This window comes from Onychostruthus taczanowskii, unplaced genomic scaffold (assembly GCF_017590055.1).
Source record: "Onychostruthus taczanowskii isolate IOZ18803 unplaced genomic scaffold, ASM1759005v1 scaffold89, whole genome shotgun sequence".
Lineage (NCBI taxonomy): Eukaryota > Metazoa > Chordata > Aves > Passeriformes > Passeridae > Onychostruthus > Onychostruthus taczanowskii.
In genome coordinates, this window is record NW_024506882.1 from 2,405,737 (window position 1) to 2,429,582 (window position 23,846).

Below are 23,846 nucleotides of genomic sequence, written 5' to 3' on the forward strand. Positions count from 1 at the left end.
TAAAAAAAAATGAGCATTAATCCAGAATTTTTTGGGATCTGATAACCCTAAATCCGTGAGCAAAACAAAAGCCTGTCCAATATAAAGACAATTAAAATAAAAGCCATTTCCTCAGGCACCCTGCAAGGAGCTGTGCCATGCAGCAGCTCTGCAGATCTCATGCTGAGAGACTGGGGCCTGCCCTTCTCTCATCCAGAATTGATCACTGCAGAGCTTTGGGCATTCCCAGCTCTAAACAGACACTCAGACCTTGCAATTTGGCAGCTTCTGTTTCTGGCCCTACTGAAAAATTTAGAGGGTTTCTTCAGTTTAATTTTAAAAAATAGCTCAACAGAACACTGATTTTTAAAATATAGTTATCAGAAATGGGCTGTAGTGCCTGTGATCCTGTTGTCTGAAATATTTGGTTGACCTCAAGGTAAAATCAAACCATAATCCACTGTGAAGATAATGCACCCATAACACATTATTTTCAACCTAATTTTGTATCACTTAGAACCCAAACCCATTGATTTTCAGGAAATTATTTGGCATTAATTGTAAAGTTCCAGCCATACAACGAAGGATTTCCTAAATACCTTGTCAGCACATGCCCCTAAAAACCAGCATTTCTAAGTCCAGAAAGGAGCCTGAGCACTCTTTAAATGTGAATTTTTACACTACAGTGGAGTGCATTATATTTCAGAAGGACAAAGAATGTTGTGGCTGAGTAAGTGCTCCAAGGAATTCTGCAAACATTGGAAGAACTGCACTAACACAGCCTCCCTGGCCCTTGTAGGATGTGGTTTTTCCCAGCAAGGCTGGAATTAGGCACATGCTGCAGACAACAAAGAAGCCTTTGCTTGTTCACTTAAGCTCAGAACACATCTCTCAAACCAAAGCTGAGTCTGTTTGGCCTTTCAAGTGCAAACCTATGATTTTCTTGTTTGATTTGGCATTAGTGAGAACCAGAATCCAGCTGCTCCTGGTATTTATTTATTCTGTGATCCTTCACTTTGTTTCTTGGCTACTCAGAGCAGTCCCAAAAGCTCTCAAAGGAACACACAGGACAGGGCAGTGACAGTGACAGGCAGCAGTGGCAGCACCTCAGTGGCACAGACCCCTAGAAAGAAGTGGCATTACAAACTACCCAGTAATAAACCTTTTTTTCAGTAAGTAGAAAGCCTAGAAAAATACTTTTTTATATTTATTGGCTTTCTTTTCCTTTCAGCTCTGTGCCTGCTCTAATGGAACATCATCTCTCTGTCAGACAAGCCCTGCTCAAGTCAAAAGGAAGGAAGTGTTGAGGTGGGCAATTACACAGCAGTGCAACAGGATGCTGCTTTCACCACCTCCTGAAAAACACAAATAGGTTCAGATTTATTTCACTGCAGCCATTTCCAAATGCTATTTTTACAAGGGGCTTACAAGTTTTTGCCTAAAGTTACACAAACCTTGAATATTCCAAATAGTGCTGCCCTCAGTATCCAGGAAGAGTTTATGTTGTGTCATAAATTCATGTTCAAAATTGCAAGCTAATAAAGCAACACAAGCTTGGAAAAAGTTTCCAGTTCCACTCTGTGCTGAAGTGGGACAAATAATTACACTGAAGAAGGCAATGGGATTAGAAAGGTCAGATAGTGCAAGCAGTGGGACATACACAGTGATATTGTAAAATAATAACATAATTAAACAATCCTTATCTTCCCACCTGTTTTCTGCAATAACCAGCCTTATTTAAAGCAGGATTACAAAGTTTGTATTTAAAAAGCAGTATTAAAACTTTTTATTTTCTGCAATAACCTGCATTATTTAAAGAAGTGCTCCACCTCTTACCTGTGCAAGGTCACTCAAAGAATTCAAATGGGATGGAGACAAGTTCAGAGGTAAACAGAGAGAAAAGGTATTTTGTGCTAATTTAGTTTTGAAGCTGACATAAAAATCTATTTTGTGCATATTTAGTGTTTTGAAGAGGACACAAAAATCCATTTTGTGCGTATTTAGTGTTTTGAAGATGATACAAAAAGCCATTTTGTGCATATTTAGTGTTTTGAAGAGGACACAAAAATGCAGGCCAGCCCTGAAGTGATGTCCTACCTGCAGGTCCTTCACGTTTGGGAAGGGGATTCCGATGGTCACGACTGCCCTGGCGTTCTCATCACAGAAATCCAGCCCCTCACTGACCTTCCCTCTGCACACAGCTACCAGGAGAGCCCCATCTGCAACAGCACAGCAACACTGAGCATGCCAGGGAGAAGCTGGGGATCAGGAGAAACATGCACCAAAACCTTTGAAATATGGTATAATACACTGGCTGGAAAGGGTGAGTGGCTGTAAAAATAGAGACTCGTTAGAGGGATGAGATTAACTCCACTTGGATCAAGAATATTCTGATTTTGACCAGCAAATAGCAAAATAATTTTACACTATGTAATGCAGGGGTAATTAATTATGTGAGAACAATGTGTATCTACAACAAAATGTTGAATGTTAAACCTTGAATTTTACTTCAGGAGTCTGCATCAACTATTCTGAATGGCTGAAAAATGTACCTTTTTCTCCTTTATATTTGATTGCATCATAGTAGATTTTCAGCAGCTCATCAAAGTCACTCTTGGCCCCTCCCTGGGGCTCTGCAATGACTGTTTTAACATCCTCCAGCTTCTTCCACAAGCCAGTGTGCATCCAACGATCCTTTAACTTGTCCAGCATCTGAAAACCAACAGAAAAAATCCATGTCAACCACTTGAACTGCTCGAATAAAGCACATCAAGACATTTCTTTTAGTGAAGTTACATTATTCAGTTTTTGTATTTGTGAATGCAAGCTTTCCTGCCATGCACAGAACCTCAGCTGGGCAGCACTTGGGAAACAGTGGGGGGAACTTATTTTGTTAATTAGAAATAATGCAGATTTTTGAGTTGTCACAGCAAAACTCTCTAAATCCATGACAGTGGCCATTAAAGAGCATCTTGTGTTATTGCTCTAAGTAGAGGAATGTCATCCAAAAAAACATGGAAGCTACCTGTTTTTTGATTACTAAGTAAGATCAGAAACAAATTCCAAATCAATTTGAAACAAGCCTTTATATCCTAAATTTCCAGAACATTTCAATACTTGAAAATTTACATGGAGAAGTTGAGAGAGGGAATATTGATGTAGGAATTATCAGCTCCTCTGCTTCTTGAAGAGCCCCCCAGCTTTACTACACCTCCCAAATCCTGAACTGTGCACATTTCACTCCAAGTTAGAACACGTTCAAATAAACTTGTCCCATTTTTAATGCAAATAGTGAAAATGCTGCATTACAGAAATCAGAGTTGAAAATTAGCACAGAACCTGAACTCAGCTGGGTGGGGGTGCTTTAGCAAATGCACCAACTTCTACATTGAATTTTATCAAGTCAAGGAGCAAAAAAGTTTCTCCTTGAGCTGCACAGTGCTGCCCTTGAGAGAAGAGCAAGGCAAGCAACAATTCCAGGGTGAGCCAAGGAGCTCTGGGTCAATGGACAGAATTAAATCCTTTATTTCACCCTTTTGCTGCTCAGTGATCTTTAGTGTGTTACTGACTCTGAGCAGTTCATATATGAGATTTCAACTCACAGATTCTGCAGGAAGGGCTGTGCTCTCCCTGTGTCTGCATTTCCCTCCACTCCCCTCCTGAAGACTTTTCCATATTTTGCTCCAGGCTACACAAACTGCTCCATCTGGAAGCTGCACTTGCCCTGCTTCATTCCTCCAAAAGCCACAGCATCCCTTCAGTGCAGCCCACTTGTTCCAGTGCACTCCAGCCAAGATCCCAGGATCCTGAATGGGTGATTGTTACAAAAATAATCTGTCCCCTGTCCAAATCCACAGTTTAAGTGCTACAGTGAAGCAGAACTAATGACAACTAATTGTTGTCACATTTGAGAATTTATAGGAAACTGGTTACAAGGCCCTTTGCATTTTTCATGTCCTCAGCATTAAAGATCTGAACTCATTCTCTGAGATGAAGAATTTGGATGGGTTCCTCACAAGAGGGGACAAATGCTGTTATTTCACATTTTCCCTGTTTTGTCCCAGCCTCTGCTCAGGGAATTACTCTTGCTTTACTACTGATGTGACACCATTAGCAAGCAAGCACAGAGAGAGTAAGTGATGAGTAGTAGGAACAGTTTCCCCCACAAACAGCTGTAGCTGCAGAATAAATCATCTCTGCTAAATGTGTCTGTCCTCCTGTCTGTCCCCTTCCCTCCCAGCTCTGTCATTTCCTGGCAGCATCCTGTCTGTAATCTCTTTTTCTATCAAGGCTGTAATCCTGTGACTGAGCAATGAGTGTCCATCTTGCCATCCCAGGCTGCCACTGCAGCCTCAGTTCTTGGATGTGATGTGGAAATAATTCTGGGAAAGCAAAGATTCAAACACATTACAGCTCTAAGTACATCCATTTGGGATCTGCCAGGGACTGTAACATCATTAACTTCCAGATTTCATTCCTGCTCTGTGCTCTGGGGGCTGCCTGGGCCCACTCAGCAAGCCCTGCTGGGCTGGCCCCTGGCACTGCCAGGGATGCCAAGGGCAGCCCAGGGAGAGAACACTTGGGTAGAGCTCAATTTCACTTCTACATTCATAAAACCATCCAGCCTCTGACTTCCAAGGGTCACCCAGCCCTGATTTTCTCCTCTCCTCTCATCCCATCCATGGTATTTCTCAACAACACATCCCTAGGAAGTGTTCTTGCCAGAAGGGCAAGATTCCTCAAAAAAAGTCCTTAATCCCTCAATTCCACTGTATTTCTCTCATATTTGAAAGAAGTAAAATTTATATTCAGAACTGCAAAGATGGCAGGAGAAAACCTTTATCCAAATTCTTAATAAAAGATCTTTTCTCTTTGTGGGCTCCCCAGCCCCTCCAGGCAAGTCCTTCTTGGACCAAGCTTCAGCTTTCTTGTTCCATTGACAGCAACCATCACAACAAAAATCTGTGATTTTGATGGAAATATGGGAATTATTCATGAAATCTTTGGCAAGAATGGAACAATTCATTTAATTCACACAACACTATTACCTCTTCCATTAATGGAGTTTGCTAGATATGGAAACTTTCCCTGTATCCACAAAAACACAGAAGCCATGGCATGGACAGACACTAAAACAACAAGAATTATGGAGCTGACTGAATACAAATAAATAAAATATAGAACACACACATGCCTCAGAAGAGCCAGGAACCAAGTGCGGGTTTCTCATAAAAAATTATTTCACTTTGGGTTGGAAAAGTGCAAATGGGAGCAAGATCTGATGCCAGGAATCACAGGAAGGAACCATTAATGCCCCCAGTCAGTCACTCCTCCCACCCAAGGGAATAATAGTTCCTGCACTGGAAGGCAGCCTGTGTATATTTTATTAAATCCCTTAAAAATGGATTCTCAAATGGTTCATTAACAAATGGTCTTCCTCCAAGAGAGCAGAAAATCCTGTTAGAAAGAATCTGTCATCTTCCCATGCACTGAGGGATGTTTACTGGGATAGCTTTTCCCTTTTATTCCTTTCTGCAGTTTAAAGACACCTGTAAGCTATGATCCATAAAAACTTGGGGCTCGGTGTGTAGCTCTGCCATCCATCCCTGCCAGCATTCCTTTTTGAGCAGTTTTTGGAGTGTTCTGGAAGTTTGGGGATGGGGGGAGCTGTTTTCTCCTTCCATTGTGCTGCACTCCAAGGCCAAACCCCCCAGTGTGTGCCCACAAAGGAGCAGCTTTGCCCCTTTCCATTTGCTGCTTTGTTTTATACAGTGCCAAAAATCACATTAGGGGGCTCCGAGGTCATGAAGCAAACCCAGAGATTTGTTTAATGTATTTCACCCTAAGGCAAGTTGGTTGTAATTTCCACCATTGGATCAAACTTAACTTGGGAGTTAATTTCAGATTGCTGGGATGTGCTTTTCCTGCAGGATCTATCACCTCCTGACAGGGAGGTGTGGAGTAGAAAATAGCTGAGAAAAGAGGAGGTCTAACAGAAAAATTCTGGCTTATTTAACTCTTTTCCTGCTAATTTCTTTACATAAAACATTCATTAAATATTTTAGCATTGATTCACATCATGAATGGGTCACACCTTGTCAGCAGAGGGAAAAAAGGTATCACAGAAATAATCAGAAGTGCTTGGGGAAGCAAGAAAACGCCCCAAAATATCCAAGGATGCTCCAGAGCAGTACAGGATAATGACCTAAGGAACACCTGACAGCAGAGTAAAACAGCTCTGACTTTACTGGGTAGTTTAACTCTTAACTATTTAAAAATAACTATCATTGCATTGTGTCTTTGTACACTTTTAAAACTACAAGCTGCCTCGTTTCCCCACATTTATACAACAACTGGAGAAAAGTTATTTCAAGGTGAGCAGAACTTCCACAAACATCTTGTAACCTTCTTAAAAATCTGCCATTATACCCTAAAATAACCCCACTCCTTCAAACTTTGCTTTTTTTGAACTTGGTTCTACGTAATGATATGAAGTTGCACTTTTCATTTTTATTCAAATATTCAGGTAGGTGGAGGGGAGAAAGGGAAGAGCCATTAGGGTTTTTTTTTAATAAAAATCACAGTATTGGCACCACTGGTAGTGCAAAAAGTCTGAGCTCCCCGAGGGACCAGCATTGATCTAAAAGCCTTTTCCCCGTGTTTGCTCCCAGGATTTTCTTTGTGAATAAGCACTGCTCCAAATCAAAGCGTGTCTCCAGTGGGCTGGAAACGTGTTTGAAGGGTCAAACAGAAGTTCTGCAGGCTGGCAGGCAGCACAAAACTGCAGAGAAGCCAACAGGAGCTGGGGCAGCAGGAGCTGAGCTGAGCCCAGCCTGGGCTCCCTGCACAGCTCTGGGGAACAAGGGGGCTCTGCTCCAGCTGGGAATCAAAGGGGGGCTGGCACTGAGATGGAGCCCTGGCACCCCAAGGGGAGCCCTGGCACCCCAAGGGGAGCCCTGGCACCCCAAGGGGAGCCCTGGCACCCCAAGGGGAGCCCTGGCACCCCAAGGGGAGCCCTGGCACCCCAAGGGGAGCCCTGGCACCCCAAGGGGAGCCCTGGCACCCCAAGGGGAGCCCTGGCACCCCAAGGGGAGCCCTGGCACCCCAAGGGGAGCCCTGGCACCCCAAGGGGAGCCCTGGCACCCCAAGGGGAGCCCTGGCACCCCAAGGGGAGCCCTGGCACCCCAAGGGGAGCCCTGGCACCCCAAGGGGAGCCCTGGCACCCCAAGGGGAGCCCTGGCACCCCAAGGGGAGCCCTGGCACCCCAAGGGGAGCCCTGGCACCCCAAGGGGAGCCCTGGCACCCCAAGGGGAGCCCTGGCACCCCAAGGGGAGCCCTGGCACCCCAAGGGGAGCCCTGGCACCCCAAGGGGAGCCCTGGCACCCCAAGGGGAGCCCTGGCACCCCAAGGGGAGCCCTGGCACCCCAAGGGGAGCCCTGGCACCCCAAGGGGAGCCCTGGCACCCCAAGGGGAGCCCTGGCACCCCAAGGGGAGCCCTGGCACCCCAAGGGGAGCCCTGGCACCCCAAGGGGAGCCCTGGCACCCCAAGGGGAGCCCTGGCACCCCAAGGGGAGCCCTGGCACCCCAAGGGGAGCCCTGGCACCCCAAGGGGAGCCCTGGCACCCCAAGGGGAGCCCTGGCACCCCAAGGGGAGCCCTGGCACCCCAAGGGGAGCCCTGGCACCCCAAGGGGAGCCCTGGCACCCCAAGGGGAGCCCTGGCACCCCAAGGGGAGCCCTGGCACCCCAAGGGGAGCCCTGGCACCCCAAGGGGAGCCCTGGCACCCCAAGGGGAGCCCTGGCACCCCAAGGGGAGCCCTGGCACCCCAAGGGGAGCCCTGGCACCCCAAGGGGAGCCCTGGCACCCCAAGGGGAGCCCTGGCACCCCAAGGGGAGCCCTGGCACCCCAAGGGGAGCCCTGGCACCCCAAGGGGAGCCCTGGCACCCCAAGGGGAGCCCTGGCACCCCAAGGGGAGCCCTGGCACCCCAAGGGGAGCCCTGGCACCCCAAGGGGAGCCCTGGCACCCCAAGGGGAGCCCTGGCACCCCAAGGGGAGCCCTGGCACCCCAAGGGGAGCCCTGGCACCCCAAGGGGAGCCCTGGCACCCCAAGGGGAGCCCTGGCACCCCAAGGGGAGCCCTGGCACCCCAAGGGGAGCCCTGGCACCCCAAGGGGAGCCCTGGCACCCCAAGGGGAGCCCTGGCACCCCAAGGGGAGCCCTGGCACCCCAAGGGGAGCCCTGGCACCCCAAGGGGAGCCCTGGCACCCCAAGGGGAGCCCTGGCACCCCAAGGGGAGCCCTGGCACCCCAAGGGGAGCCCTGGCATCCCAAAGGGAGCCCTGGCACCCGAAAGGGAGCCCTGGTATGCCAAAGGGAGCCCTGGCACCCCAAGGAGAGCCCTGGCACTCCAAGGGGAGCCCTGGCATCCTAAAGGGAGCCCTGGCACTCCAAGGGGAGCCCTGGTACCCCAAGGGGAGCCCTGGCACTCCAAGGGGAGCCCTGGCACTCCAAGGGGAGCCCTGGCACCCCAAAGGGGGCCCTGGCATCCCAAAGGGAGCCCTGGTACTCCAAGGGGAGCCCCTGGCACCAAACAGGGCTCTAATCCCCCCACCAACATGAAGAGTGCCCCAGAGACTCCCAGTGCTGCTCTGACCATTGCTCTGCACTGTTTGTATCTGGCCAGAAAAACAACAGGTGGCACAGCCAAACAAAGAGGCTTTTTTTAAACTCTGAAAACCCTTAAACTCAGAGAGACTGTCAAGAAGAAATGCACTTCCCTTGCTTTGCTACAAAATGTTTCCCACCATTTGGGCTGCCTGTAAAAAAACCAAGCACAGGTTGTTTTGTATCACAGAACAACCCAGCCTCCACCTGCATCAGCTGCCTCCTCTCTCCCTTTCAGTGCAAATAAATATAAAAATTAAAAAAACCCAGTCACTCTGACAGGTTCCTTCTGCAACTTGAAGCTTGTAGGTAAAGGACATCATATTTTCCACTGGAGCAATCCTCTGCTGGTCCCAAGGCCCAGGTGCTTTTCTCTGGCTCTGATTCCAGAGTTCCCTTTCAAACCTCCCAGGAGCAGATCTGCTGAGTCAGCTGCTTTCCTCCAGCTGGAAGGTTTTGTTCCAATCCTTCTGGTCCCAGGAGAATCACCTGGATCAATATTCTACTCCCATAATGAAAGGATGGAACTATCCCTATATTAGTGATAATCCTAAAACATATTCAGACATTAAATCAAGGCATTGCTTAAACAAAGTGGCCTTAAATTCCTGTTATTTCAAAGGAATCCTGGAGAGTGGATCTGGCCACACTTCACCCACTTTTTTTGGTATTACAGGTTGCCATTAAATTAATTTCTTCAATGATTAAGATGGTTTGGAAAAGTAGAGAATTAGCAGAAGTTATTTGAGAGTTCTTGAAGTAAAAACTTTGCCAAAACTTGGTACCAAATGACCCAGAATCCTACAGACAACTGAGCTCCAGGAATATTGGAACTCTTCATTTTGGGGAAAAAAAGAAAAATTTATAAAGAATTTACCAATGTGGGGTCACAGGATCACTAATTTATTCAATTTTCACCTTTAGTTAAAAAACAAACAAACCAACCCCAAAACAAAACCAACAACAAAAAAGGGCCTTTGAGGTTAAAAGTGAACAGAAAGGAAACAACAGAAGGAAGAAAGGAAACAGGAATGAAATGGGAATAAAAGATTGAAGGGACAGGAACAAACTGCCTGGAAGGAGTGGTGTGAAAGAAAAATTGACTTTCCTTCCAAAAATAGGAGGGAAAATATTTGGGCTAACTAACCAATAAACCCTAATGTGCATTATCCCAAGCTCTGAAATCACCTTTTAACAGTTCTAGGGTGCTGTTCCAAACAGAACCATGAAAAGCACAATATCCCTCAACAAGAGCCAAGAAAGAAAACAAAGCAAGCAAAGAAACCCAAGCACATTTATCAAAATCACCCAAATTATTCCACACTTTGAGAAGGACTAGAAGAATATTCATTCACCTCTGGGCCACAAGTCATTTACCCTGGAAATAATTTACATTTCATCTTTTCTTCTTCTTAATCACCCCACACACTTTTTTCAAATGGTCATTTTAGCTGGCAGAAATAATTTCAATTTCACCTTTTCTTCTTCTTAATCACCCCACACACTTTTTTCAAAGGGTCATTTTAATCATATTTTTCACCAAAAAAAAAAAAAAGAGAGAAAGTGGTCATTTTAATAATCTTTTTCACCCAAAAAAAAAAAAAAAAAAAAAAAAGAGAGAAAAGCCTCAGTTTTGCTCAACAGCCAGGCATTTGCACTGCCCTGGGCTGGGACTCCACCAGCCAAGAATAACTGAGGCCATTGAATTATTTAAAGCAGTTGTTTGCACTCAATTAGATTTTCATGAAAGGTTAAGCAAGAAACTGATTCACAGCCCCTCCTCATGTTTATGGGAGGGTTTTCACACAGGAAAAGGTATTTAAAATTCATTCATTTGAATAACTGAGCCAATGCAAAATATATATTTTTTCACTAAAAAAAAAGGTATTTTAAACTTCAAATTTCATTTTCTCAGCTTCTAACAGATTCAATTTCAAGAGAATGTAAAAATATCTGTGCCAAAATATTTCACTTTTGAAGTAAAATTTCTTTTCAAAATAGAGCTTTAAATTCCCACTGTTAGTAAGAAATTGGAGAGAAATACTAAATATCTATACAGATACACATGCACAGGGAAATCTTGTCTTTATGGACCAAAAATAAATTGATTTAATGCAGCATTTTAATGGAAACAGGTCACAAAGGATGTTACTCTTATCAAGGAGAGGCTGCACCTGCTTTCTCCTGCACATTTCCCATTTGTTGCATCAGGAGCATCACCCAGCAAAGCAGAGAAGGATTTTGAACCTGCCTGGTTCCCTCAGTGCTGATTCCAGGTGAATTCCTGCCTCATTTCCCTTCCCAAAGAGTCACAGAGCCTCTGGAATGAAATGCCCCATAAGAGCAAAATAGAAAATACAAAAAAAAAAAAATTAAATTATTAATCCAAGGGGCTGTGCAGGGACCTGGAGCCATGGCACACTTTTATTCTGATATTTTATAATTCTCCCAGAGTTCTGAAGGAAGATCAGTGACTGAGTTGTCCCAACAGGTGGTCAGGGAATCTGTCCTCAGCCCTTCTGGGAAAACACTGCCCTGGACTGGAGATCTACAGCACTCTGCTATTTCAGGAGATTTGTCTCTTAATCTCTACTTCTTCACAGCAGAAAATGAGTTTAAAGATAAAACTTTAAACCACGGAGGTGGAATTTTCAAGACTTTCCCTGGAAATGCTGTCTTTTCAAATGGAGAAGTACTGTACTTATTTTCTCAAGGAGAATTTTAAATAAACATGAAATAAACCCAAATATTTAGGACCAAGAATGGTGTTGAGATCCCCACATATGGTGGGAAATGTGGGGTAAAATCTCTGCTCATCCACACAGACACTGCAGGGGAAATAAAAAATAAAAGGAAAAAATGAAATAGATGAAGCTACTGTGCAACTCAACTAACCCCTGACCACAGTGAAAAACTCTGTATTATGAACAAGGTTCTGATCACCATGTGCACACTCCAGCACAATAAAAGGTGAATAATTCATCATCATTTTCAAAGGCAAAGTATGCATCACTCAGCTTGGGGGCAGCACGGGGGATTTCACTGGCAGCATTTTTCTTTGGGGACAGTGACAAAGTGGTGCTCAGCAGCAGGAACCTGAAGCACTGAAGTGTGTTCCATGTGCCATAAATCAACACTGCAGCCACAGGATGTCTCTCTGGTCCCAACATTCCATCAATTTTTCAATAACCCCCTTAAATAATGGAAAACGTGAACGGCGACAACAGTAATGAAAAATGAAATGTTTTGCATGCCAAAGACTTTAGAAAACACTGTTAATATGTTGCTTCTGCAGCTAAAGAAGCTTTTTTTAAGAGAAATTTTCTCCCCAAAAACCCAATATGTTTGCCCCCCAAACAAGCTGGAGAGTTTTTGTTCAGTCTTTGAGCTCTGTGGCAGCTGGTTAGGAACAACCTGGTTCAAAGCAGGGTTTCTTTTGTGGTTTTAAAATTAACCAAGACAACGAGTTCTGTGTTCCAGGAACTGCTTGTACATCCACCCTAGGCTATCATTACACCTTCCCATCCCAGCGAGGGAAAACCCTTCATGCACACAGAGCTCTCCAGAAAAAAAAATGCTTTTTAAAAGGATTGTTTAAATCCTGGTCTGGAATGAAAAGGAAAATGATGAACTGGTCATGGATGAAGTCAGCATCTCCACTGCTGCTCTTCCCCAGCCAGAAGCCAAGCTCAGTCATCCCTGACCTCTTTGTTTTTTCAGAATAAAGGGAAAAAATAATCCAAGGTTGTGTTAGTGGCACATGAGCAGTGGGGCACAGAAGCCCTGGGAGAATTGAGCCAAGGGAGGAGCAGCCCCAGCCTGGGCACGGGGCCAGCCTGGGCACCAGGCTCCCCCAGGAGCTCCTGGCACTGGGAACCTGCCCAGCCTGGCAGGGAGACAGCTCTGAGCTGCCTCTGCTCCCTTCCCCAAGCACAACAGGAAATGCTTCATGTGCCTCCACCACATATATTAGACAATCCTAACTAACTAACTAAATTAATTAATAATAAGCTAAGTATTTCTTCCAAGTACCCAACTCGATCCCTTCTCCGTCCTTCCCTTCTGTCCCCCTAAAAGAAAAAAATCAGAAGGAAAGAAATAACAGACTTTTCTGATTCTTAGGAAAATAATTTCTCACCTAATGATCAAAAATTGGCAGTAAAAGCTGAAAATGAAGTTTTTACTGTAGCACATTGCAAGTTGTTTTGAAATATTTTTGCTAAAAGTTAGTCCATTACTGTGCTGTAAAATGAATCAAAGGGCAATGAATACTCTTTAGAACACATCATTCACTAATTAAATGTTATCACACAGGAGCTTGCTTACCCTTTCAGAAGGTAAAACTGAGGCATGATTTTTCTAATTTTCTAAGACATGAGTTGTTGGCTCCCAGACCTCCCAATGATGTCAAATTTCTCTGAATTTAAAATAGCCCAAGTACTCCTTTCAATCCATTTAATATTCAGACTCTTGTATGAGCTGTTACACTGCTGATGCAGAACATGCTCCCTAAATAAATCCTTTCCAGTTCTTTTCTCTCATATCTGGTGTTTTTCACACATGAAGAAGTCACATCAGGCACTGAATCTTTCACAGACATGGCAAAGGGACCATGAACTCTGCAGGTTGTAAAGGTTCAGAACATTAATGTTGGAATAACCTGGGCAGGACACACCTTCTTAAGAATGATGTGCCTATGGATATTATTCCCTGTTCACAACTGCTTTCCTTCCCTTTTATTGAAACCTCCTGGGAAAAAGACATGTTCACTCTGTTATTTACTATCAGGACTCCATCATTCACACAGTGCAAACTTCTTGACTGTGAAAACTCATTTTCAATGCAGTTCCTACATAAATGGGAGGAAAAATATGCAAGCAGCAAGTGTTAATTACAAGGGAAATTGAAGCATGTGTTAACGAGCTACAACAATTCAGCTTGCAGCGCTTTGACAAGTCAGAGCTCAGAAGTGAGAAACAATAATAGATTTTTCGTTTATTTTCCTGATGCTGTCTGCTCAGGGTATTTAAATTAACAGTGCAATAAAATATTAAACTGCCCAACTCTCAGGGTGTGAAATTCACAGGCCAAACACTCATCTGCCAGCGTGGCAGATAATTTTTTTAGACATAATATCCAATAATCTGCCACGACTGTCGCTCCGGATTGGGCTTTATGTGACGAGCAGCACCAGCAGCAAGGAGCTGCTCTGTGTAAAAAGCAAGTGCCACAGGGCACCTGAATTATTGCACAGCCCTTGCTGGTGACCACAGCAGTTCAGCAAGTCATGAGCAGTGTGTTTGTTCATCCTTTGCAGGCTGCAATTCAAAGAGAGTGTGTGGGACCCAAGGCACACGTGGGAATTTCCTCTGGGCTGAGGAGAACGTTCCAGAACAAGGAGGGACAGAGGGAAAGGGTCCCAGGGCAGGGAGAGCAAACAGCTCCAAGCCCACTGCTGCTGAGGCTCTGCACAGCACCAGGAGCCACAACAGGGCATTCCTTTCATATCACCTCACCCACATTTCCAGTCACCCAGAATATCCACCTGAGTGCCTCTCCAGTTGCTTGGTTAATTCACAGTCAGACAGAGCCAGCTAAAGATGCTGCAAACTCACACCAACAGCTTCAGAACATCAGCCACAGTGAAAAAAATCAGGATTTCCAAAGGAGGATCTTTATAGATTCTCCAACTACAGTCAACCACTGGAAAACATATTAAAAAAAAACCCCAGAAACAAGAAAATGTTTCATCCCTGAGACTGAAAACAAAAAAAAAAAAAAAAAGGATAATGTTGGAATGTGCAACATCATCTCTTCCCTTGAGCTGTCTCTGACACTTCTCTGACCTCCTGATGAGCCACCACAGTTCACAAAGCCACCTGGAAACTAACTAGGAAAAAAAAAAGAATAAAAAGGATAAAAACTTTTCCTTTGCTCAGGAGAACCACAGAGCAGCACAAGAACAGTCCAGGGAAGGGGGGAAGAGCCTGCTCATCCAGCCCAGGCTCCTCTAAGGTCTCAAAGCATCTCTAACATTTGGGTTGTTTCTAATTCCCCAGAAATCAGGAAAATCACCCCCTAACTGCTGTGTACATCCCTAATCCTGTCATTATTTAAGAAGGAAAAGACATTTTGCAATTATCCAGGTTGTCAGTTACCATCTCCAAAGATAAAATTTCATCTTGGCCTGCTGTTGGTAATCAGGCAGTGAGGAAAAAACAACCACTAAAAATAACAAATCTCAGACAACTCAAGGTCAAAAAATTCTAAAAGAAAACCTTCTAATAACTCATTAGAGTTTAGAACTCCAACTAGCCAACACCTCAGTTATTCCTGTGCAGAGCCCAGCACTGTTCTGGCTGTGAGTTTGCTGCAGCCTCTGCAGTTCCACAAGAAATGATCCTGCCAGGGTGTGAATTGGCAGCTCCATCTGCAAATTTAATTTGGCACAGCTGGATTGAACTGATGACATTGAAGAGAAATATTATATACCTGGTTATACAAAAACTCTCATCCCAGTTATTTTTGTATGGAGTTTATCATTCCTTCTGCTCCTGGATTTTTCCATTTGAAGCAATTTCTCAACAGTGCCCAAAGCAGAGCAAAGTGTAGTGAGGGAATGGTTAAAAATCTTCCCTCTCACACTGGGATTTTTACAGACATTTCTATGCCCAAGTCAATGGGAAAAGCAAACTGTAGACTTCAGGAATCACATTAAGATTTACAGAGCTCTTGGAGCTCTCAGAAGGCACCTCAGATAATTGTATTTTTGGATGACTGTGAGAGCCTCAAGAGCTAGACAGTTTATATGACTGATATTGAAATGATGGAAAATAGAGAATTCAAATGAAAGTAGATACTGTATATGATTAATGGGAACAAAAACTCCCATAAAACATAAAGAAGCTGAGATAAAGTTCAAAAAGAAAACTACCACTGCAGGGAAAGAGCAAAAAACAAGCAATGAAGAAATAATATGGACAAGTAAAATGAAATTCTATCTACATTTATTAGGTGCAAATGTTGAAATGAATAATTTGGGAGCCATTAGAATTCAGCTTTTTTTAGAGCTCAATTTCCCCAAATCATGGCCCATCAGACAGAAATCACTTCCCCAGGATTTCCATCAGGGGAAGGACAAAGGACACTGGAAAGAGTCTTTCCTTCCAAAGAGAAATAAAAGCCCAAAGGGTCACTGTGGTGTCAGAGCACCAAAACAACTCCTGGCCCTTGCAGGGCACTGCTCAGCCCAGAGTGCCAGGACAAGCCCCAGGTGCCCCTCAGGGGTTGTTCCATCACTCCTCCCTCTCCCTGCTCTCCTTTTAGGCAGAAGTTGGAGGCAGAAGTGCCAGGGTCCTGTCCCTAAAGCCCTCTCCAGCTTTGGGGTCTCTCTCTCTGTCACAGCTCCACTGCAGCAGTTTGGCTCAAACAAATGAGGTTTCTGGAGAAAGAGAAAACCTCTCCCTTGGGAGCAGAAAGCAAATGCTGGGCACAAAGTGAGCATCATTATTAATTTACAATTATTTTGTAACTTACTCCTGAAATGCCAAACCTCTTCAAAGGCATCTTCCTTTCCATGCCAGGGATGCTGGGTATTAGCTGCAGTCAAAACATCTAAAATTGGGTGACACCTTGAAACATTCTTATTTCCTGTAGCATTTTCAGGCTGTAACTGTGTCAATTACATTCTCTAACACTAAAATTATGCAGAAAGTTAATGTTGCTGTAACTTGAAAGAAGAAATTTCTGCCATAAATGACACAAACAGATCCCTACACCCTGCAAATATTTACACACAGGAGTAAATCTCCTCTTCAAAGCCCTCCTACAGCTGTCAACAGGAACATCAAGGAGATTATTACTCCTGATGAAGCATTTATCCCTGCATATAATACAGAAATACACCCAGCAGAAAAAGTTCAGCATTTTTATGGAACTTAGTAGATAATTCCTCAGAGCCCCATCTGTGGTGCAAAGAACTATTTTCCTATTTAATTTCAAATTCACCTTTTAACTGCACGAACCTAATGGTTTCCAATTATTCCTCAGTACATAATACAAGCAAAAAGAGGCTGTGGAATGTTTCTCTCTTATCTGGATATTGTCATTTTACTGTCTCAAACTTCTAAAAACAAGCTTTTGGCTGGGGAGGAAATCAGCCAGCATCAGACCTAGTGGGGAAACCCTGCACTTGCTCAATGTCTGTGGCTCTTACATAGTTCCAGATGTTCAGAACATTAATAATGCACTAACTCAAAACCTCTTTTTGAAACTTTAGAATGTGCAAATTGCATTAAAACCTCTTTGCCCTCATTAATGGTATTGTTACAATCCCAGTACTCTGGAAAATGTTTTTTGGCATTTGTTTAACTTTGTGATATTGCCATTTACTCATTTTAACAGCCAGTGTTCAAATCTTAATGCTTTTAATAGGCTGGGCTAAACAGACTACCATCCTTTGGAAATTTATTGAAGTCATTTATTAAATAAGTAAAAGTTGTCTGAAAGCAGCATTGCTTTGTTTTATTGATGGCAGGAAAAATGGGTTTCTTATAATTTATTTATAAACCCATGTTTCAGGAAAGTTTTAGAAATGAAAATATTGTCTTTTCAGAGTTCTATTCATTGTCTGTTACTGAAACACTTCTTGAAAACAAGAATTTCTACCAATCTCATGTATCTCAAGAAGAAAAGGCTCTGTCTGAAATGAAGAAGAGCCAGACACTGAGAATTAATCATGAAATGATATCCCCTCCCTCAGCCTGCCATACCTGAGGGTGCCACATTTACCTCAGGCCAGGGTTTAAATCCATGTGGACACAGCCAGAGGTTGAACTGAGGTCCCTCCTGTTGATTCCAAATCATTCCCCTGAACCTGAACATTCTCAGTCTGTTGAAACCAGCTCCACGCTGCTCAGAGTTAATTAATATTGTTAATTCCTGCCTGTCTGGAGCTGTGGGAGGGTGCCAAGAATGGTTTGTCAGCACAAGGGCAAACAACACCTGCCTGAGACTGCTGTGCAGGTTTGGTGGATACCTGACACAGGGAGAGGGAGCCAAGCAGCAAGGAGAGGAGTTCCAGCCCAAAGAGATTTGCTGTCACCCAATCCTGGCTGTTCCCACTCCAGAAAACATCACCACCCCAGAGAGCAGGAAAATGGGATGAGACTGACAGAGCTTCAACTCTGAACTAGCAGCTCCTGAAGTTATGAGACAAATAAAAACTCAGCTGTGAAATTCAGCATTTATTTTTGCAAGTGGCAAAAGTTGCTGTGTGCCTTCACTGTAACCTTACCCCAAAATTCTCAAGGAAAAGAGTCAGTGCTCTTTTATATGAATCATTTATATGCTAATTTATGCTAATTGTGCCACTATTTCATGATTAAGGAATAGATTGGGTTGCAAGGAACCTTTAAATGGGATCCGGTCCAACCTCCCTGCAACCTCGGGTTTTGAAGCAGAGAATTCTTATCAGTTCCTAAGTTTTCCTGTTGAAAACACTCATTCAAACCCTTTTCAACTACAACTGTAAAAATCCTGCTTCCAAGTGATAACTCCTCAATTAGCAGATCCAAATTAACCAAGAATGCCTCAGAGAACACAACAAACCAAAGCAACATTAACATCATTGTCCAAAGCTTCTTTTGTGAAAAAAAAAAAAAAAAAAAAGCTACTAAGAAAGGTCAGTTAATTCATCATGATGGATTATCACTAAAATTTATAAGCATTAGCATTTTTCTCCTTGCTGGCCAGCCTGACTTTGATATGACACATATTGAATGAATCATCCAAGATGCAGGCACCAGGCAAGATATATCTTAATGCAGACAGGTTGGCAACATGAGCCCTAATGGGCCTTATCTTAATCTTGTTTAAAAGCATCTTAGATTTCTGGGCAATCTTTTCACCTTCTGATATTCTCTTTTATAGAGTGTTTTTTGCTGGAGTTGCTACTGATTTTCACATAAATGCATTTTTGCTGCATAGTATCACTAGTTTTAGGAGCCTTAAAAATGATGGAGCTTTGGAATTTAGGGAATGCTGAGATCAAGCTGATTTTTTAAAAAGTCAATGTGCCACAACTCCAACAATGACATTAAAAATTTCCATGTTGTCTGTGAATTCCCCCACATGAACCATCCCAGCTGTTCATAACAGACACCTATCAAATGTGGGGATTGACAGCTCATGGGCTGTTTGCCCATCCATTTATTTTCCTGCACTGCATTAACTCCATATATTTGCTATACATATATTTTAAACAGCCACTCTTCAATTAAAAATATATTTACTCAAATACCTGATTAAGATAAAGGGAAATTTCTCTACTATTGCTTTTTTCCCATTCACATTGCAGGTAATAATTCCAAACTAAAATCCAATGTAGACACCAAACTAAATTCCAGCTCCATCAAATTACCTGGATAGAAAGTACTTAAAATTCAAAGCATTGTCCTCAGCCTTCCAGGCAGGAAAAAAAACCCCTTTATTTGTCACTTATTCCAAAGTTGAAGCTTCAATTCATAAAACAGATTGAGCCATCAAAAAATCTGCTTAAATCATAACAGTGAGGTCCATGACCATGTGTATTAATCACATCTTGACAGTCTTGAAAAATTCCTTTGAAGGCTGCAGCTTTTTAAAGAGAGGCAGCAATTTCCTGTGAAAATCACTTTTGAAATGCAAATATTCTTTATGATGATGAAAGAATACTTTGTTTTCCCTGCATTAATGTGCTTACATTATTCTGTATTTTCAACATATTAATCTCAGACTTAAAGGCAACCCAATCCCGAATAAAAGTAGTAGGAAGAAAAAGGGCATCCATAGCAAAATATTGGCAATGTGATTTTAAAATATCATCCTTCAATTGTCTGCAATTTCTATTTATCAATACTTTCCTGAGCTCAGGGAGTGTTCCTCCAAAGAACAGAACACTCAGCGTGTGCAGGGTGACCTTTCAGTGAGGCAGAAGGGCAGGGGGGGAAGGTTCCAGAGCTGGCCAGCAATTGTTTTCCTCCTTTATTAAATGTCATTACAAAGTCTCTCTGTACTTGCAATTCACATTACTATTCTCATAAAAACTTTCATAAATATTTGTCAGGTCTGGATATGGAAGATCAACTCTCCAACATGACACACTTGGAAACATAATGATGGAAACTGAAAGATGCTCCAGTTAAATTCTTAAATGAATTGGAGATTTCTTGTCAGATCACTTCCTTTGCATGGACATGCAGGGTTTTGTGAGGTTAAATAAATTTATAGTCAGTAATCTGCTTTTTTCAGGGGCTCACATTACCTGGTCTGATGTGGTCACCTAATGGTTACTGCCAGGAATTGCACTGTGGCTCCAATTCCTAAAGACACCCAGGCAAGAAACAACCCTTCCTTCACAGCCTGACAGTTAAATAATAAAAGATGAAGGGATTGTAAAAAAAGAATAAATAGTTTTTATTTTATTTTGTAAAATATTCTCTGCTTAGAAACCTTAGGGATGAGGGGAAAGGTCTGAAATTCTATTTCCATCATGTTAGGGGTTTTGATCATTTGGTAGGATTTTTTGAGAGGTCTTTGTGTTTTGTCTGTTAAGATGATTTTTAAAATTCATGAATAATCATTTAAAATTTAAAAAGTCATACCCTTGCAAGCACTACAAGAAAAATGAGTTACAGAATTATCATGCAGGTTTATATTCCTGTTCCTGACCATAAACAACAGTAACAACAAATAGAGAAGAAAGCAGAACTACTGGGAGATCCAGATTAACCATAATTAGATAACTGTTGTCAGTGAAATTAGATATTACATAGTTAGAAATGGAGAAATTTGATTCCTTTCAGCCAATGTCCATGAGCAATTCCCCTGACTAAAGAAAAATACACTCCAATCTCCAATGCAGTGAAATGGAACAAGAAACAAGGGAAGGAGAAATTAACTGGATGAATTCTGCATTCTGATAGCATAGAAAGAACATGCAAAGGCATTCTTGCTGATGAGTTATACAGAAAGTACCATTTCATGATGTGATTTAAATTTTTTTTCTTAATAAACAATTTCTGAACCTTCAGGGAAACAACATGAGGAAAAAATTATGGATCTGGCTGGTTTTATGATAATGCTAATTGAAATTATTGTCTGTGTTAATAAGTGCATCTGTTGAGAAAAACCAAACATGTTTGCTCATGAAAACAAACCCGAATGCCAAGAAATAACAATATAACCCCACTGTGTTATTACAATTTATTTGCTAGACATTTCTGTATGTTGATTATACAGCAAAAGATCACACAGTGCGTTTTCAAAGGTGCGTGGTTTGAGGGGAAGAACAGCAACTCAGGTTTCCTTACCTTATAGGAGGGCAAAAAGCACAAAATTCCTTGGCCAACTGTCTGACAGACTGCCAGCAGCAGGGCTCCCACCTCGTCCTGGAAGTCGAAGGTCTCGGTGTGCTGGAAGGTGGCACAGAGCTGCCGCCCGCTGGGGCCCGCGCCCACCGTGCCAACCCACACCTGGGTGTTCCACAGGGACAAGGTTAGTTCTAAACTGGCTGGATAAATCAATCAGGTTCAATAATGAAATTTGAAGTGTGAAAGAAATGGTGAGATATTTCTTAAATTCATTTCAGTACTTGAAGCGCAGTAATTGATGTGAAATTAACTTTTCTAGGGAAATGTGTCTAAAAATTGGCCCTTTATTCATTTGAAAATGTCATTTTCCATTGCATTAAGCCAAAGTCTGGACCTTTTTTTTAACTGGCAGAAAGGTTTGCCATCACTTTTGTTTGGTTTTTGTACCGTGGGCAGCATTAGAGCTCAGGAGAGGGAACAGCCGTGCTCAGTTTACCTGGGAATTCCGGATAACGTGATTCGCCTCCAGCTGAATGGAAAACTTCACTCCAAGCTCTGAGGAAAAGGAATCCATGGGAGAGAGTGTGCCTGATGTCAGAACAATTGTTCTAACTTCATTTAAGTCAGAAAAAGCCTAGGTGGGAGAAAGAAAGGCAGGAATTAAGAAAATCAACACAATCCCTTTCAGATCTGATGTGTATTTGTTATCACTCAGATTCTTTTATGCTTTCTTCACACTCAGCTCACCACAGCAGGGTTCAAGCACCAAAAATTCAGCATGTGGACAAGGGTTTTCTGCCTTGAACTCTTTTTGTGCTTGGGCCTCGTGAAGAAGGAACTTGTATCTGCACCATCACGTTGGTCTTCAGTCATCCAGGTGTAAGTTTGTTGTAGAGCAACCCTGTAATCATCTGCAAACCTACACAGAGAGAGAAATATCAGTAAAAACTACAATTAAGCAATCAAATTGTGAGCATTCAGCTGATAAATGTTAGACCTGACCTGCTGTTCTCTTTGAAGAGACAGGAAAGGACCATGAACAGGCCTTTGAGCATGATCTGCGTGGCAGGGCTCACAATTGGCACCTCAATAATTTCCTCTCTCCCATGCATAGATACTTTTTCTTCTTTTTCCAGGACAGCAACAAGATGTTTCTGCAAGTGTCAAATTCCATATTAACAACATTCTAAGTGTCTTCTCAAAACCAAAGTTAATAGAGATACAAGACTGTCACCTCACTGCTTTAAAAGTTCATTGAAATTTCTATAAAGTCAGAGGGAAAGGGGCAAAGAAAGGCCAAGGGAAAGGGAACAATACTTTGAATTTTTAACAACGCTTTTAACATAGCTGGCTTACACAGAAAGGAGGGGTAAACTTGAAAATAGGGTAAAAACATTTCCACACTCAATAAAAATGCAGCTGGATAGAACAGGCAAAAATATCACTGGCTTAGTGGTTCAAATAACTGTATGTGAGCAATTGTATCCTTCAAAACATTGATTCTCCACAAATTCCAGTAGCTCGAGTGGATTACTCCTGGTTTTCATCAGGAATCATTTTCAGACAATTTTCAGTATTGCAGTAAATGAAAAGACCTGTTTCCATTTAACTTATGTGCATTTTAACACACTGAACACCACCAATATGATGCATGGTGGTGCTCATTTATACAGCACACAACATTACCTGTAAAACGGGAAAATTAATGCCAGTTATTCCCATTTTGTAGAAAAAGTTGAGCATTTCTTTGCCACTCCACACCTTACAGGCAGTTTCATAGGCTCTCTCCACCAGCTGCCCAGAGCTCTCCTGTAACCAGCTGAAAGACAGAAAAAGCAGAAATCATTTCAGCATTGATTTTAGAGATTTAGAGACACTTTGCACGTACAAAGCAAACCTCAAAAATTGCACCAGATTTCTAAGATGATGATAAATGTTTTTCTACATGTAAGGAGAGAGATTCTGCTTATCCTTTATGCCTGTTTTCCAGTGTTGAATTCCCATGGAACTGCTTTGGATGCAGCTCATTGAAATGAGAAGAAAATTTCTCCCCACATGTTTATACTTTATATAATAGATAATAAAGAAAAGGAATTAAAATGTAATTTCCTCTTATGATATGTCAGGGTCATTCAAGCAAGATTTCTGCTGCATATCTAAAGCCACTCATCACTACTCCAGTTGCTGCAGGTTGGTTTATCATCCCTGTCAACTGCTGACTTTCTAATTAAGAACAAATCCTGAGGCACGAAATGAACACTTTTCACATTTACACACGGAAGGGAAAGTGGAGCAATAAAAAAGTGCCCATTTAAAGCTACCCACAGGTACTGGCAACTGCTGCAACTCGAAGCAGAATTATAATTGTAATACAATGCAAAATGTGATTGCTAAAAGCATGAGCTAAACATGCAGATCATCTCCTTTGAGGCAGAGCTGGAATTTTCTCTGAATGAGCATGTCCTCCCTCATCCCTGCAGTAGCACAAGCCCTTGTCTCTGGTTAGAAAAGCAGGCAGCTTCCTCTCTCCCAGGAAAGGCTGCAGCTGTCTGCTCCATCAAAAGGCAGGAGGCATCAAAAAGACAGCTGTCAGTGCTGCAGGAGCTCAAAATGTTTACCTGCAAAAGCAGTTCATCGTTAGGAACTCAAGAGCAAGGCTCTGGGACTGCTTCAGTTCTAGATTTCCTGCCCTGTCACCACAAATAATCTGATCCATGGAACAATTAAAATATAACTTCCCTTCTGCCAGGTTAAATGCAAGCAAAAACCCACAATACTGCCACAACAGTCACTTCTTTGACTAAAATTTGCTTTATCTCATTAAGGAATGGTGATCACTAAGACTAAGGCCCCAAT

General features: G+C 42.7%; 1 protein-coding gene across 3 annotated transcripts in view; it reads right to left on the reverse strand.

The window, feature by feature from the left end:
- BRIP1 (BRCA1 interacting helicase 1) overlaps positions 1-23,846 on the reverse strand; it is a 47,823-nt gene that overhangs the window by 12,281 nt on the left and 11,696 nt on the right. For all 3 annotated transcript variants that reach the window (XR_005954162.1, XM_041425360.1, XM_041425359.1), the window contains exons 10-16: positions 22,677-22,809; positions 21,993-22,144; positions 21,738-21,909; positions 21,487-21,624; positions 20,991-21,152; positions 2,532-2,691; positions 2,077-2,198 (exon numbers count right to left, since the gene is read on the reverse strand). Coding sequence is in view for 2 of the 3 variants with exons in the window: in XM_041425360.1 (XP_041281294.1) it covers positions 2,077-2,198; positions 2,532-2,691; positions 20,991-21,152; positions 21,487-21,624; positions 21,738-21,909; positions 21,993-22,144; positions 22,677-22,809 (1,039 nt within the window). In the remaining variant the exon portion in view is untranslated. The remainder of the gene's footprint in view (positions 1-2,076; positions 2,199-2,531; positions 2,692-20,990; positions 21,153-21,486; positions 21,625-21,737; positions 21,910-21,992; positions 22,145-22,676; positions 22,810-23,846) is intronic.